The 17,036-nt window shown below is 34.0% G+C and overlaps 3 protein-coding genes across 9 annotated transcripts; 2 read left to right on the top strand and 1 right to left on the bottom strand.

Annotated features, from left to right (window-relative positions):
• LOC109325426 (probable E3 ubiquitin-protein ligase ARI2) lies at positions 105 to 3,423 on the top strand. Its single transcript, XM_019557804.1, has 6 exons — positions 105 to 449; positions 1,010 to 1,042; positions 1,256 to 1,532; positions 1,815 to 2,295; positions 2,485 to 3,030; positions 3,110 to 3,423. Exons 1-6 carry the CDS (start codon positions 324 to 326, stop codon positions 3,228 to 3,230), a joined length of 1,584 nt encoding a protein of 527 aa, XP_019413349.1. The 5' UTR covers positions 105 to 323; the 3' UTR covers positions 3,231 to 3,423.
• On the top strand, positions 8,882 to 13,268 carry LOC109325425. Of its 4 annotated transcripts, none has more exons than XM_019557802.1 (11): positions 8,884 to 9,519; positions 9,811 to 9,883; positions 10,052 to 10,141; positions 10,226 to 10,330; positions 10,427 to 10,828; positions 10,918 to 11,324; positions 11,570 to 11,672; positions 11,765 to 11,824; positions 11,908 to 12,000; positions 12,104 to 12,232; positions 12,444 to 13,268. In XM_019557802.1, the coding sequence occupies exons 1-11, from the start codon at positions 9,428 to 9,430 to the stop codon at positions 12,744 to 12,746; spliced, it is 1,857 nt and encodes a 618-aa protein (XP_019413347.1). In that variant the 5' UTR covers positions 8,884 to 9,427; the 3' UTR covers positions 12,747 to 13,268. The 4 variants fall into 4 exon arrangements, with proteins under 4 accessions (XP_019413348.1, XP_019413347.1, XP_019413345.1 ...); XM_019557800.1 differs by having other exon boundaries at positions 8,885 to 9,519; positions 10,217 to 10,330; XM_019557801.1 differs by having other exon boundaries at positions 8,887 to 9,519; positions 10,217 to 10,330; positions 11,573 to 11,672.
• LOC109325423 (putative pentatricopeptide repeat-containing protein At3g18840) lies at positions 11,085 to 16,351 on the bottom strand. Of its 4 annotated transcripts, XM_019557798.1 has the most exons (3): positions 14,172 to 16,351; positions 13,476 to 13,941; positions 11,093 to 11,204 (listed from the first exon to the last, which is right to left on the bottom strand). In XM_019557798.1, the coding sequence occupies exon 1, from the start codon at positions 16,323 to 16,325 to the stop codon at positions 14,241 to 14,243; it is 2,085 nt and encodes a 694-aa protein (XP_019413343.1). In that variant the 5' UTR covers positions 16,326 to 16,351; the 3' UTR covers positions 11,093 to 11,204; positions 13,476 to 13,941; positions 14,172 to 14,240. The 4 variants fall into 4 exon arrangements, with proteins under 4 accessions (XP_019413344.1, XP_019413343.1, XP_019413341.1 ...); XM_019557799.1 differs by lacking the exon at positions 13,476 to 13,941 and having other exon boundaries at positions 11,085 to 11,204; XM_019557796.1 differs by having other exon boundaries at positions 13,476 to 16,351.

Genomic DNA, 17,036 nt, shown 5'->3' on the forward strand with positions numbered 1-17,036 from the left:
TAACTAGCACATTTTTCACTATTCATTTGAATTACTTTAAAAAAAATGAATTATAATTAAAAATGAATTGGGATGATAAACTAAAAAACTCATTCTATAAAAGGAAAGGTTCTTTGTGTGTTTGTATGAGACACTGTGTTCTATCTCTCACTCTCACCGGCGATAACGTCGGAATTTCCGTTTTTTTCTTGCACGATCACCAAATTAGATTCATTCTTCAACCCCATTTTTGCGATACTCGCGAAAAAAGCGTATTCATCAAATAAAATACCCATTTTCTTTTCGTTTCTCAGTTACTAATTCCAACTGTTAAGTGGTTAGAGATGGTGGATTACGTCAGCAGCGACGATGATTATCGATACTCCGACGATCAAGATTACTCCGGCGACGCTTACGAAAGCGAAGAAATCGATTATAAGTTGGTTACTGCAAAGGCTTCCTCTACTATGGTATTCTTTCAATTACTATAGGTTTTTCATCTTTCTTCTTTTGCTTTATTTGAAAAAGATTAGTTTTTTAGATTTTTCTTTCAACCTAATTTACACGTATGTTTTCCCCTTTTTTTCACTTGCTATGCGTTTTAAACTAGCTTTAGTTTTTGAGAAGTACATTATCTTTGATCTTTTATTGACATGGGTTTCTTTAAAGATTGGAACTTTATAATTTTCTTAGCTTAAGTGTTTATGTTTGGGTAAATACTTGTGTTTGTTACAAAATTGGGAATGCTTTGTATTTTTTGGATAAATGTTGTTTTACAAATTACGTGTCTGGTTCAGTTTCTATTTTGCACGAGATTATCCTTTGCAACATTGTTCAATTACTGAGTGTGCTGAATGTATTATTTATCTGAAAATTAACAGAAGTCATGGTTGTTTTATTTTTTGGTTCTTGGTTATTTGATCCTATGCATGATTTTTAAAAATTATGGTTATTATGTTAAGCTGCATCTTTCTTTACGTGTAATTCCGTGCACTACTCATACTCTGCCAAACTGCTTTGTCATTTGCAGTTGATTACTAAAGAGACGCTGCTAGCTGCACAGGTAACATTGCAAAGGAAGAATTTACTACGTCTTTGTTCCTCTTTGCACAGTATATGGAGAGTCATTTTAGCAAAATGTGGACAAATCCTACTATAGAGTTAAAAATTGGAGTTCACACCTCACCACAATATACTTGGTTTATGTATATTTTTAGGTTTTTGAAATAAAATATATTTTTAGGGTTTTCTAAGACCCCTATGCGCATTCATGCAGATGGAGGATTTGCGAAGTGTGATGGACATGCTATCAGTTACAGAGCAACATGCACGGATCCTGCTTATTTATCATCGTTGGGATGCTGAGAAGTTGTTTGCAGTGTATGCGGACAATGGGGTTGCACGTCTCTTTGCGGAAGCTGGTGTGGCTTTGGATAAAGATCATCACTCTAACTCACCAGTTCACCGTTTAATAATGTGTGAAATCTGCATAGAGGATGTTCCTTGTGATGAAGCAACAAGAATGGACTGTGGTCACTGTTTTTGCAACACATGTGAGTGTTTATTTTCTTATTCATCGACTTTTATTCTTTCCAAGATTTCTTAGGGCATAAAAACTCAATAGCTTTTCAATCAGATTATCAAGTGTTAGGTGAGACTGATATTGAAGATTGATTGCTAGTTTCAATATATTGTGGTTTCATTATTTAATGGTTGAACTTGCATGAACCTGAAGTTTTACTAGAAATCATATCTCATTGTTATCTTTTGCATAATGGTGAGATTTCATGCAAACTTATTTATGAGTTTTTTTCCATATTTATGTCATTTTACAGGTTGGACGGAGCATTTTGTTGTCAAGATAAACGAGGGCCAAAGTAAACGCATTAGATGTATGGCGCACAAATGCAATTCCATTTGTGATGAAGCAGTTGTAAGAACTCTACTTAGTAGAAAGCACCCTGATATGGCCGAGAAATATGAACGCTTTCTTCTTGAATCTTACATCGAAGACAACAAGAGAGTTAAATGGTGTCCTAGCATACCTCACTGTGGGAATGCAATACGTGTTGAGGGTGATGAATTATGTGAGGTAGAATGTTCATGTGGTTTACAATTTTGTTTTAGTTGCTTGTCAGAAGCACACTCCCCTTGTTCATGTTTGATGTGGGAGCTTTGGGCTAAGAAGTGTCAAGATGAATCAGAAACTGTTAACTGGATAACATGTCATACAAAACCTTGTCCAAAATGCCACAAGCCAGTGGAGAAGAATGGTGGATGTAACTTGGTTAGCTGTATCTGTGGCCAATCATTTTGGTCAGTGTTTCTCCTTGCTGCATTTTTTATTTTTGTTCAACTTTTCAATATTGTTTTTTTATCTTTACTTTTGGCTATAAATATTTAGTTAATTTGTGGTTAATAGGGATCTAGTGTTGAAGCCACCTATTCCTGTCCTAGCTCTCTTTAACATGTAGTCACTAAATACTTACTCCATTTTTTATGCAGTTGGGTGTGTGGTGGAGCCACTGGCCGAGATCATACATGGTCAAGTATATCTGGTCATAGCTGTGGTCGTTACAAAGAGCAAGAAGAATCGGCTGCACGGGCAAAGCAGCATCTACATCGTTATATGCACTATCATGACCGCTATAAAGCTCACGCAGACTCCTTTAAGCTTGAAAGTAAACTTAAAGAGACCATACAAAGGAGGATTGATATTTCAGAAGAAAAAGATTCCAAACTCAGAGATTATAGCTGGGTAATTAATGGTCTCTCCAAACTTTTCAGATCTAGGCGTATCCTGTCATATTCATATGCATTTGCATTTTATATGTTTGGAGATGAGCTTTTTAAGGACGAAATATCAGAAGCTAAAAGGGAAATAAAACAGAACTTATTTGAGGATCAACAGCAGCAGCTTGAGGCAAATGTTGAGAAGATCTCTAAAATTTTGGCGGAGCCTTTTGATAACTTTACTGATGATAAGGTTCTGGAGATAAGAATGCAGATAATCAATCTGTCGACAGTTATTGACAAACTTTGTCAAAAAATGTGAGTGCTTCTTTTAAATAAGGCGCTGGTATGTATATCTCCGACTTTTGACATTGATAATTTCTGTTTTCTGATGCAGGTATGATTGCATCCAGAATGATTTATTGGGTTCTCTCGAGAAATGTCACAACATAGCTCTATACAAGTCAAATGGCATAGAGAGGGCATCAGAAGTTTTGGCTTTGAGCGATAAAGACTAATAATACTGGTAAATATCTATTGTAGGTTTTTGTTTTAACACTAAAAGCAAAACATTTTGCATTAGCCATTTATGAGTTTTCTCTATAATATCAGAGGGGGAGTTTAGTCAACCAATGATTATTCTGACATGTTATAAATAAGGCTTGATGGTTGGTATTATAGAACAACTAGTTTTTGATGGTTTTGCTTTGTAGCAACATTTTATTTTAAAAATACCTTACGGTTTTATGGCAATGACCATATGGCATCGATATTCATTTGTTGTGTTTTCTATATTATATGGTTTTGATTTAGAAGGAATGAGAGAAAATGAATAATCAGAATAATAAGGTCCTCTTTGGTATATGAAAATATTTCCAAGTTTCATTTCCTACTATGCTTTGATAATTATAATAGCGCGACATGTTTTCATTCAATTTATGGTTAATTCTTATTGTTTTCCCCTATTTTCATTATGTTTCCTCCTTTCAATTACTTGTACAAGAAGCAATGATAAGAACATGAAAACATGTAGTCGCGTTCATAATTAAGAGGGGGGAATGGAAACACTAGTCACTATTATAATCATCAATGATAGTAAATAATGAAAACTGAACTCGTTTTCTCTAATCAAACATGCTATAAGATATTATCTCGATAATTTGTGATGTTGTGATAGAGGGCGAACCTTGACAAAAAGGCAAGGTTACTACTAACTGACCAAGAGTTCATAGTTTCTAGACCTGGGAATAGTCTCGTTCATATACTTTCCCTAGATCCTATTTGGTAGGAGCCTTGATATTGGGCCATATTTTTTAATTTTTTATGTTGTAATGTTTTGATAGAAAACCCCAACACAAAGGTAACCATTAATAGTGTACTACTACTACTACTACAGATTGAAGCTCACCAATCAAATAAGGAAAAAACAAGGAAATATAATGAAAGCAGTAAAGTATTCCCATATTTATCGATCATGCTACTGCATTGTGCAGCCTTTTGGTAGTGCACACACCCATGAAACCTATAATTACTACATTTGCTATCATGGGTCAAGCCTGATTCAAAATTTATTGATTTTATGACTCCTTTTCTGGAACAATATTAGCTTACCCCAATAAGAAAAATTGCTCAAATATCATTATGTTGCTTATATATTTAAGGGCTACAAACCTATATGTAAATAGTTGTGGTGTTCAACTGTTTTAAGCTTGAGACAATGTAAGTTACACGATATAGAAACAATATTTTGAAGTTAAAAAAGCACATTCATGCAAGGAAGGTGGAACAGCAGAAGTTGATTGACCTTGTATGGTATTATGAATATAATGTTGTTATGTTTGTTATATATCTCCTCTTCAGTTTGACTCTGTGGATGCTGATCAGAAATGTTAACTGAGTGAAAAAAAGATTATTGTATCTGCTGCAAGGTGGAACAGCACAAGTTGATTGACCTTGTGGATTAGGAAGTCATGTCCAAAATGTTGACATTCATGCATGCATGCATGGGTTTTACCCATTTGCTTCAATCTTTCTTTTCTGCTTGAAATCCTGGGGTTGTATAAATGTATATAGCTTTCATTCGTATCTTTTGTACTTCACTGATTTTCCCCCGGAGTTAGGTAATTTTCTTGTTAAGCACTTAAGGGTAAAATACAATTTTCATAAATGATATGTCTTTCTAATAAATAAGTAGGATACATGGTACTTTTTCTAGGAGCAGCAGGTAAATAGGTCATTGACCTTGTGTTATCTCATTTGCAAAAGAAATTTAACTATTTGAAGTTTTCTAAATTATTTTATTTTAAAGTGGTATATGCTTGATTCTCCTTAAGCAAAGTCTTAAGTTCGAATCTTATGGATGAAAAAAATACTCGCTGGGAGAGTTAGTTCCACATATCTGGAGATGTTCCCGACTTAGACATGTTTATCTCTAGTATGAGTATACCTGTGAAAAACCAAATAAATACTCTCCCCATCTGAACTCAACGGTTTCAACAAACCAAGCTCCAATATGCAAGAAAGTGTACATCTTTTCTCATAACATATATGGTATTGGATTTTAATGTTCATCAATTGTATATCTTATTTATTTGTTTATATAAAAATCAACGCAACATTAACGATTATGTGAGATTTCCCCCTTATAAAACTAATGAGAGATATAAGTGGAAATAAAGTTATTATATTTATTATAATTAGATAAATTAAATTATAAGGTAGTAAAATATTACATAAATGTGATAGAAATAACATATTAATTACGTTTCTTAATTTATGTGTTACAAATAACTAAATAAGAATGAAATATTAGTTTCTCCACTTAAATCTTTGTTTTCATAATCACACCAACCCAGTCGTCCAAATATGATGATGACCAAATTGACTATTAAGTTTTGTTATATGTGGCTTCCATTGATTGGTTAATAAATTTGTTTTAATAAATAACTCATAATTTTATTTCCTCTTAACTTACGGTATGAAGCAAAATGGAACGAGAGAACAAATATGTAGAGGCGAAGCATATGTATGATGTATCCCAAAATAAGAATAGATTGATAGTATTAGTGGGTTTCTTTGGGAACCATTTTTCTGAGTTTTTATTTTCTATATAAAAAGGTTGGGTTGTGTACATTATCGTATGGAAAAGAAATCAGAGATGCAAGTTCTTGGTTTTCCACTTTTATTTAAGGGTAAAAGGGTAATATTCTTGTATTTTAAGAATAAAATTGTCTTATCACTTCATTTTTTTATGTTATTTTTTAGGTACTTTATCTCTCCATTAATGAAGAGGATCCTAACCATTATCGTATAATTATAGCCTGACTAGTTTTATTATCAGAGTTTTATCCATCAAGAAATATTAAAATAACTATTATTGAAAAACTAAATTTAACAATTTTCAATACGTTAAAATTTTAAACATCAATTTTTATAAGACAAGTTTCCCACTTCTCTTACAGAATGTTCTTATGGTATTTATTAACAACATTTTAGTTAATATGTTTTTTGGTTTAATTAAGAAGAGAGGACTATTTCTCTAGATGCTTATAGTTATCTTATCAAAATTTGATGTTAATCTATGGCAAACATAGAAACCTAGGGTCACTCTTATCATTGGCAAGGGCTACCCTGAAATGCACTAATGCAATGGTTGCAGCAACATTTGAAGTTTCCAATTGTTGTTGTTATTGTTTTCCATGCATTTTGTCTCTCACTGAGAGTCTCACCAATCTCAACGTAAAGATTCTTTATCTTTATTAATTTTTGGAAAGAAACTTCTGTCACCTTTTCACAATCTTATAAAATTTTACTAACCCCGATATGCATGCATTCATTTGGTTCCATACACTATGAATGGTTCAATGCTCATTAATGTTACTCTTTAACAAATACATCACAACATGATTCTTTTATTGATTCAGTATTACTAAGCCCATTGGTCTAGTTTGTATAACCAACAAATAAAGCCACAAGTATGTCTGTCACTTTCTTCTGAAATATTCATAATTAATTATTCTAGTTTATGGTAAATCATTTTTTATGGTTTCTGATTATTGGAATCCCAACATAGGAAATATTACAATACTGTGTTTGGTTTTCAAGGCAGTACCTAGTTAATTGTGAACTAGTCAAACTAGAAACTTCGTGCAATATCAAAATGTTTGTTAGAACATACAATTTCTAAATTCTAACTTCCATATTGCACGTAGCTACATATGGATCCAAGTTGTTTTATCATGTTATCAACTTGTTTATGAATATATATATATATATAATATTATTCAAGCACAACATTTTTCTTCTTTTATGGTCAAGAGAATAATAGAATATAAAATATATATACATATTAAGTAGAAAAATGTTTCTTTTACAGCAACTTTTATCCACCAAAACTTTACAGCTTATTTATTTAAAATAATTAAGGGCACTACAATGTTTTTTCTTATAAAAAGTTGTAAACTTTCCATCTATATATTAATTTGTTGAATGAAATAACACAGTTTGCCTATAAGAAACTAAGTTGGTATATATTAATATGCAGACATGCAAAATTGAAAATATCTATACCTAAGTTTGTAATCACATGGAAACATATTATTTTATGCACTTACCTATGTGAATAGCACCTCATCAAGGACAAAAGGTTGGATACTTTTCCCCATCAAAGCCATTGACAATGCAAAAATTGTGTGTATCCATTCCATGTTTCTCCATCTTCAATGAAACTAGACAAAGTATAGCCCACAAAAACCAGTCATTTCATATCAAAACATATACTGCTTCTTCAATTCCTTTCACAATTAACTTTCACCTCTTTTGAGGCTCCTTTTTTATGTTAAGTGCGTCTTCCTTTTTATTCAAAGTCACCAATCTTACTGTATATATTTTCTTCTTCATTCTTCCCCCATGTTGCTACCATTATCTAGTGGAGGGGTCATGCTTTAAGTGTAACAATATTAACTTATAAATACATGGTGAAAAAATTAATATTTCCTGTACTCTTTTGTAAATTTATGCAATATTATATTATTTTTTTCTGATATAAATTCACATATACTTTAGCAATTGTATATAAGATGTTGATATTCACACTCAATTGTCTATTACATTAATATTTTTTTAAAGAAAACTAAAATTTGGATTAGTAAATAAAAAATATAAATAGGCATTTAGAAGAGTCCACAGCTTAGATTGTTATTTATATGTCATTATGGTTCTTTACACCAAATTATACAGTGTGAAATTTGAGAGGTTTCCAAGTTTTTTTTTAGTACTACCAAGGATATCCCTTACCCTTTTGTATAAAGAACTAATCTCTTTCGAGATTCGTAACTATCTTTCCTAATAAGTGTCGCTCCTATGAATTGAATTATTAACCTTTTTGATCACCCTGAGATCTAGCATGACTTTACACCACTAGACCAACAATGACTTGCATCAGTTAAGATTAGGTAGTAAAGTTATTAGCAAACCTTTTCACATCCTATTGTAGTACTAGTAGTTTTAAACTTGGCAAGTTAAAACTACTCTTAAATGAAGGCATAAAAGAATAACTAAATTACTTGATCAAATTTCAAGGACAGTGCTATGTTACCATCTTTAGCATAAATCATGGTAAATGATTTGTGAAATACCTTACATGGGAGTTTGCTCTTGGAATGGCTTAGTAAAGAAATTAAGTGCACGAGTGGAACTAACTGTATGCATTATTATGCAATCCCATTGTCCAACAAACTATGACCTTAATCACCACTTTGTTTTTTGTCACTTTGTTCCATCCTAAAAGGTGAAGGTCTCTACTTTTTGTCTTTTAAACATTGCAATAACAAATAAATTAATCCAAAATAATTTGCTTCTTTTAATGTAATGCAAAAAAGCTCATCACCATCACAAAAGATTAAAAGTTGGTGTGTGACTTTCAACCTTGGTTAGGATACTCTCATTAATAGAGAGACTAGTATATCCAAAATAAGAGAAAAGATATAATATAAGTTGACACTTTTATCTATAAGATATAATGATATAACATTTTTATCTCTATGTATAAGTATAAAAGTGATCACTTGCTAGAAGATTCTAACTCCTTCAACATGCATGTTGTATATTTTGCATCATTGTTGAGAGCATAATCTCCCATGTGCATGATCTCAGTTTTCCTTCCTATTTCTTGTCACATCCTTCTTTTGTTATCCCTAAGTTTTACTTTGAAATATCATATCCTTCAAAATCTATGACCTGGTTTTCTTCTTTTAATGAAATGCAAAAGGCATAACTTTTCCAAAAAGCTGAGATTAGTCAAAAAGAAAAACTTGTAAGCTTCATAGATTGTTAACACCCGTATAGCACAAACATACCCTCATGTTCTCTTTATAACAATGTGGTTGAAAGTAACATTTACCTGAGGCATATAAAAAGGAACAAGGTGTTTCTGAGTTTGAAGCTGAAATAACCAATAGCCCAATTGATTTTTTAACAACCAAGTTTGGTTCAACTTTCCAAAATCTTGGATTTTTGGACAGTGTGATAAGTCAGGTTCTATCAGAATGGAGATTCAGCAGCCATGTTTTGCATTAATGTAGTTTGGATGTATCTCCCATTTTGACATTGTCACTGTTAAGAAACTTGTCAATGTATGGTCCTTGTATGTCCCCATAGCATTTAATGTTGTTTTGGTGTATTCATAGACAGTGTTTAAGCCAATTCTGACGCTGACATGCATCAAGTAGAATGGCACCATTCTGATTTCAACCAATTCATGTTAATGGAAGCACCACTTTCAGATTCAACTTACAAGTGCTCCAACAGGTTTTGATGACATAATTTGTTTCCTACCTTGAACTTCTTTTGCTTTTCTTTTTTCAAGATCACAGGGATCATAATACCAGATTAAACTAACAGTTCATAGTTCCTTATAATGAATGGCATGTTCCTGAAAGACATTAATATTACTGGAAGTAATTTTAGAAAAGAATGTTCAATATTTGCACATTTTTTTTATCTGCAATGCCAAAACTGGTGCTATGAGAATGTTCTGTATTACTAAGCAGATTAATAGGGCCAATGTTAATTTTAATGACTTTTTTCTTCTTGTGGCAGTGACTTAATGGAAAGGAGAATCATGGAAGATAAGTTAGAGAATATCAGTGAAGAATATTATCAGCCTAAAATGGTTTCCCTCTCTCACCTACTACAACTATATGAGCATTATTCTTTTGTATTTGCCTTCAGCTATGGATTATTTTCATCATAGAAGTGAATACTTGTTTCTGTTGTATTCTATACTTTGCTACATCATAGTTATTATTTACAAATCTTCTTTCTTGTCTATAATTAAAAGGAACTGGGAGAACTAAAGCAAAGAAATAGCAATGAATCCAAGATGAAGCAACACCATAGTAAGAATCTTCAGAGTTCTTTGGCTCAAGAGGTACTAATGTTGTCCTTCATTATATTTACATGCATTTGGTTGATAGTTTTTCATACATGTTTTTTATCTGCGAAGAATCTACAGCTTCGAATACGATTACAGCAACAGTTTGTGATAAGGCATGCATTAGAGAAAGCATGTTATCTGCCTTTGTCACAGGATGCTACAGTAGAAAACTCAATACCAAAGGTACATGGAGATACACTTTTACTCTGTCAATCGTTTGGGATTTGCTTGGTCTTTCTTCTGACAATCAATTATATCCATCTCTTGATCAACTTTTAGGCTGCAAAGGAACTGATAATGGAAATTGGAATATTAGAATTAGAAGTTGTGTATTTGGAACAATATCTGCTCTCTTTGTATCGGAAAAGATTTGATCAACAGATCTCACCTCTAACACTGGGCGAAGGAACTTCAGCGGCACCAGGCGAAGGTGCTATCTCAGACGCAGAAACTTCATTTCAGGACTGTAGTAACCTCATTTCACACCGTAACTCAGCTGACTTTCAGCTCAAGGAATGCAATAATCTGTTGGAACAAGAAACTGTTTTAGACTCTAGTATTGTTCGATGTCACTCGGAACTATCTCATCGAACAGTTTGCTCAATTGAAGCTTCTTCTCCTGTGAACATTAAGAGCAAAGCTGTAGACTATTACCATTCTCTACCATTATCCATGCTAGAGGTAAGTATAATAAATAATAAAAGTAGTCATATCCTTATATTTTATATGTGGGCCTCTCTAATATGTAGCTTCAAATTTTATTTCACCAGCAAGCTCAGAATGCTAAATCCAGTTCAACCAGCCTGGCAGAACATCTTGGGAATGGCTATGTTGACAATGTTCCAGAGACACCAAATTGGCTTTCAGAGGAGATGATTAAGTGCATATCAGCTATATATTGTGACCTTACAGAATCACCTTTTCTTGGTCATAAAAATGCTTCACCGCCTCTTAGATTTTCATCATCTGGTTATGAGTTATCTTCACAGAGCCAGGGTAGTAAGTGGGGATCACAGTGGAAGAAGCATCCATCCTTCAATTTAAACTCCAGTATACCCTTCCATGTCAAGGGGTCAAAAGAATTTAGTGGGCCTTACTGCTCAATGGTAAGGATTCAGCAATTATGCACAGATAACCAGAAATTAAAAGAAATTGACTACATGCTAAGGAGATTTAGGTGAGACATCTTATAGTGCTTATTCTCTTTAATCATGTTGTTTAATTCAAATTCAGAAGTTCAGTTTCTAAATGATATTTTTGGTGGGTGAAGAAACAACATATTAAGACTTTACCTTGAAAATGAAAAGTGAAGTTAAGAGTAGTATAATGCATCAAAATGTATGCAGTACCAATATTTGCACATGTACTTTTTTGGTTAGATAATTCCTGTGTGATAGAACAATTTTGTATTCAACTCTCTAGCAGGTCACTTGTTTCCCGGCTGGTAGACGTTAATCCTAGATATATGAAACATAAGGAAAAGCTAGCCTTTTGGATTAATGTGCACAATGCCTTAGCAATGCATGTAAAATTTCTAAACCTCTAAGCTACTCTATTTCATGCATGGTGTTCCTCAAGTACATGAACCAATCTTACCATCATGTCTGTTCTCCACAGGCCTTATTGGTTTATGGAATTTCAGCCAACAATGTTAAAAGAATGTCTTCAGTACAAAAGGTAAGTTAGTCACTCATAGAACTCAAAGGAATTGACTGGTAAAAATTAGTGCTAAAATAAACTATCGGATATGGATATTTCAGGCTGCATATAACATTGGGGGTCATACTATAAGTGTAGACCAGATACAGAACTTCATTCTGGGATGCAGATTGCCTCGTCCAGGACCAGGACAAGTAAACGAAATTCCTTTAACTTGCAGACTTTTCTTTTTACATAGCAAGCAAACTAGTTATACACCTTTCTTAACACAGTAATTCACCTTTCTTCTTCTCCCAGTGGCTGCGGCTGTGGTGTTCTTCAAAGACGAAACCAAAAGTTAGAGATGGAAGAAAGGGATATGCCATACATCGTCCGGAACCTTTATTACTATTTGCTCTTTGCTCTGGAAGCCATTCCGACCCAGCGGTAGACTTCTGCTCTCTCCGTATTTATTGCACATTTGTCTATCAAGAAGGATATGTCAACCTTGACTTTTTTGGTCTTATTTCCCTTTTTTCTTGGTAACTCAAGAAAACAGAATGAAAAGAAAAACATATTTATATGTGCAGATCACCAATTTGAAACATTGTCTAATTTAAACAAAGGAGATAATCCTCTTATATGGTAACTATCTCAGGTACGTCTTTACACATCCAAGAGAGTCTCAGAAGAGCTAGAATTGGCAAAAGAAGAATACATCAAATCCACTATCACTATAACCAAGGAACATAAACTAGTTCTGCCCAAGATAGTTGATTCATTCGCAAAAAATTCAGGTCTTGAGGCATCTGATTTGATGGAGATAGTTAAGCCTTATCTGCCTGATTCTCAAAGGAAGAGCATTCGGAAATTTCAATCAAAGGCAAGCTGGAAAGGCATTGAATTAGCCCCTCATAACTTCAATTTCCATTACCTGATTTCGAAGGACTTAGCATGGTGATCACTTCCCTTGGTAGAAATTCATGAATATGTTTGTTTGGGTAGCATTAATGTCCATATCCGAAGACTAATAGTTGATGGTAAAAGCTTGTGTAAATGCAAGAAGAAATGGATCTTTCTCAAAGACTGTCTGCCTTGTATGTATGAAAATATTAAACTCGGAATGGCAACACTTCAACTTGAGGGAATGGAGTAGAGAATGAATATACACCAGATATCAAGCAAGAACCTGGAAATTTTGGGGGTCTGAACTACATTAAACCTTGCAGTACAAGTCTATCTTAAGGTCCTTGGGTTTAAGTATTTTACTCGTGCTAAATTGTTTTTTGACTCTATGGCTGTATAAGCTTTGTCCCGACATCTGCTTTAGTGGATGAGTCAATCTAAACACAGTTTTCCTATATGTTTGCTCCACAGAAATCTGTATTGCCACCCTGCAATACATAGAAGCACATTCTTGTAGCTTTTTGATCAAACCATATGAGAAGGTAACAGGGAGAATCATTTAAAAAGAATTTATTTACTGTTAATTTCTCAAGTATGAAATCCTACAAAGAAAAAATCCATCAAAAGCTTTAGTCATCTAGTTAGAATCAAAGTGTTTCCTTTTTCTCTCTGGTGAAGAACTAGTACATTGCAACCTGGATTAAAATTTAAATCACATATAGGACGACATTGTATACTGATTAAAGATTTAGAGTAATTGATTATTCACTAACTATGAACTTACAATGTATGTAATAGGCAACCAAGGATCCATGGAAGTCCATAAGTCCTTCAGAAACAATTAACATGAATAAGTGGCGAAGGGTGGACTCCATGTATGTCATGATCTAACTTCTAGTCATACAAGAATCAACCTGTGACTTGACACCGATGTATCTGAGCGTCAAACTTACAGAGTGTCTTCACAGCAGAGCAGCAAACTAGCATCAATAAAAAAAGCAAGAAAGTCAACAACAAACAGCAGCGGAGAACAGGGAGCTGGCTCTATACTAACACCTCACATGAACTTCCATAATCACTAGATGACTAGGTGTTAATCTGTCTTCATGTTCCAATATGTCACAAAAAATTAGACACTTTGTGATGTAGAACACCTTTTCTGTCTTGAATACCTTCATGTGACCTATAATCTATTAAATATCCACTTCAAAAGGAATAAGCTTTGCCATACACATGTGTGGATGTGCCTCCTGATAGTCAAACTGTAAGTCATTTTGCCGGATTGTGGTTCTACATTGCTGTGTGCAGTATTTGCAAAAAAATTATGTTTGTGGAACAGGACAATATTGCATATGTTAACATTAGGAACGATTATTCATTCCTAAAATTCGAAGAGCAATTTGCAACAATGACGTAATGGGCCATATATTGACATCTCTGTGTGTAAAGGCTACAGCTAAGAGGAAGAAATGGCAGGTACCTGGAAGAACACCATCAATGCTTCAATGTCTTGATTTGTGCAGTTTTAGTGGTATTGGCTAGTTCACTATCAAAATATGTCCTCAACAACATCACCCTGCATGTCATTAAGTTGCTTAAGCTTTGTGCCTGATAGATACAGCTTCCCATTCAAGAACACCAAAGTGGAATAGATTGCATCTGCTTTTGAATGGGATGCATCACCTGAAGTAAATACATGAGTGTCATTGTCCACATATATCCAACTGCAACCAGCAAGCTTCTTAGCTTCCTTCCCTCTCATTTTCTTTCTTATTCTTCCCATCTCATCCCATTTCCCCTCAGCGGCATAGGCATTAGCCAATTGCACATACCTAGACCCATTATCTGCCTCAAGTTTTAAAAGTTGCTCTTCTGCCTGTTTGACAAGCTCTGTATTGCTGCTTACCTGACAAGCATTAAGAAATGCTCCCCAGATTGTAGCATCTATTTGTATGGGAATCTTCCTCATAAACTCTACCGCCTTTTCTAGTTGATTAGCCTTTCCATACATATCAACCATACATGCATAGTGGTAAATCTCGGGCACTACATTGTAATGTTCTTGCATTGAGATGAAAAATTGCTCTCCTAGCTCTACTAATCCACGGTGCCGACAAGCTGATAGAAGTGCTACAAAAGTGACTGCATCCGGCTTGACACTTTTCTTCAACATTTCCTGAAAAAGCTGAATCGCATCATCTTCAAATCCGTGATGAGCATAACCAGCTATCATAACATTATATAAGATTGCATCTCTATCACTAACTGGAACTAGTTGGAAGGTTTTCCCAGCATATATGATATGCCCACATTTTGAGTACATATCGACCAAAGCACTCAGCAATTTCTCATCCATATTAAATATCATTCTCAAGATGTAAGCATGAATCTGCTTTCCTAGTGTAAGGGTAGCTTGTATTGCACAGGCACCAAGCACACTGATAATGATCATTGCATCAGGAACTAGACCTTCTGTAGTGGTAAACTCTCTAAAAAGTTTGAACAGCGCCTTACTTTGTTGTGATTTGACATAGCCAGAACACAGAGCTGTCCAGACAACAGAGTTTCGTTCGGTTAGAGAATCAAAAAGCCTTTGGGCTTCTGCCATGTTGCCTTGAGATGAATAGCCTGAAATCAATGAAGCTGCTGCAAATGGGCTTTTAATCCTAATTCCTGCATAGACTGACTCTGCATAACGAATATTCCCACACTTACAGTAGAGGTCAACAATGGCGCTGTTAATAAATTGATTTGAATTGTAACCAATTTTCAACACCCAAGCATGGACACACTCGCCAAGTTTCATCGACTTTAGACCAGAGCAAGCACTCAAAACACTTGCTAAAGTGTGTTCATTGCACCCAATACCATTTTCTATCATCTCAGAAAACAAGGCAAGTGATTTCTCCATAAATCCATTCTGGGCATATCCTGCAATCAATGTATTCCAAGACACAATATCATTTAATTCAGGATATTTCCAAAACACACTCAAAGCTATGTCCATCTTTCGTTCCCTACAACAAGCTGCAACCATTGCATTCTTTGAAACCAAATCCACCCTCCCAACACAACCACTGAATACATTGCATGCTTCACGAAACGAACCACATTTAGAATACATGTCGATTAGAGAACTCACTGCAAATTTACTTAAATTGTTTGCGGTTTTCATCATATATGAATGTATCTGCTCCCCGTAACACCCCTTATGTAGCTTGGCAGTCAAGTTAAGCATGGTTGTCAGAGTGAACTCATCAACCCCAATTGTGTCACGTGCAGATTGCATTGTAGTAAACAAATCAAGTGCATCAGTTTCATACTCGTCAGCACCAACATAAGCCGACAGCATGGAATTATAAGAAACCAAATCTTTGTGAGGGGCAGAGTCAAAAAGGGCACGTGCTTTTGTCAAGTCACGTGCTTTTATGTATGCCATAATAATGGCATTCCAAGAGAACACGTTTGGGTGGGAAATTTCATCAAACAGTTTATGGGCATCTTTCACAAGGCCATGGTTAGAATAAAGATGGATGAGTTGATTACAAGTGAAAATGCTTGATGCAAAACCAGATTTTATGGCCTTGCCATGGTCAAGGTACACCAGAGGATCTATCAATCTCAAAGGCCTCATTGACAAACAATTTGCATTGCAATACAACGTGGTTATTGCTTTAGTTGTAACATTGGGCTAAACCTTTAAATATTGAGCATTGTTGGTTCCCTAAAAGCTAAACACCATTCAAAAAATTTGAACAAACTAAAACATTGAATTAAGCCAAAATCATTCAAACCACTTGCATTAACTCATGAGTACTAAATTATGATCATCATTCCAATAGGCACAGAAAAAGATTAAGAAACTATGATGAAAGGTGAACTCTACGTATTTTGTTCAAGGTGAAGTTTTTTTCTTAAATAAACCACCAAAGTATTAATTAGCATGTAACTAATCATTTTTTAGTACATCTCTCCTAACAAATATGGTTTGTTAATAAGAGTATAGATAAATACCAATTTATCTATATTATTATTTATCTACACTTATTAACAAACCATGAGGTAAATTAATCTATCTCTATTTTATCCTTACTAATATTTTCAATTTATCTAAAAAAATGTAAAAAGTTTCTTTTGTTACAAAATGAAGAGAGAAAAATCAATCATTAATATTCATGATAAATTTATATATATTCATGCATTATTCGTTTATCAACAAGTAAGTGATCTAATGATGAAATGTCACACTAAACCTCCTTTATGACGACCAAAAGGAACGTTTTGATCTTTAGAGATAGGAAGAGAATCCAAAAGAAATTAATTTCTTAAAAAAAATGACAAGATA

Source organism: Lupinus angustifolius, chromosome LG13 (assembly GCF_001865875.1).
Source record: "Lupinus angustifolius cultivar Tanjil chromosome LG13, LupAngTanjil_v1.0, whole genome shotgun sequence".
Lineage (NCBI taxonomy): Eukaryota > Viridiplantae > Streptophyta > Magnoliopsida > Fabales > Fabaceae > Lupinus > Lupinus angustifolius.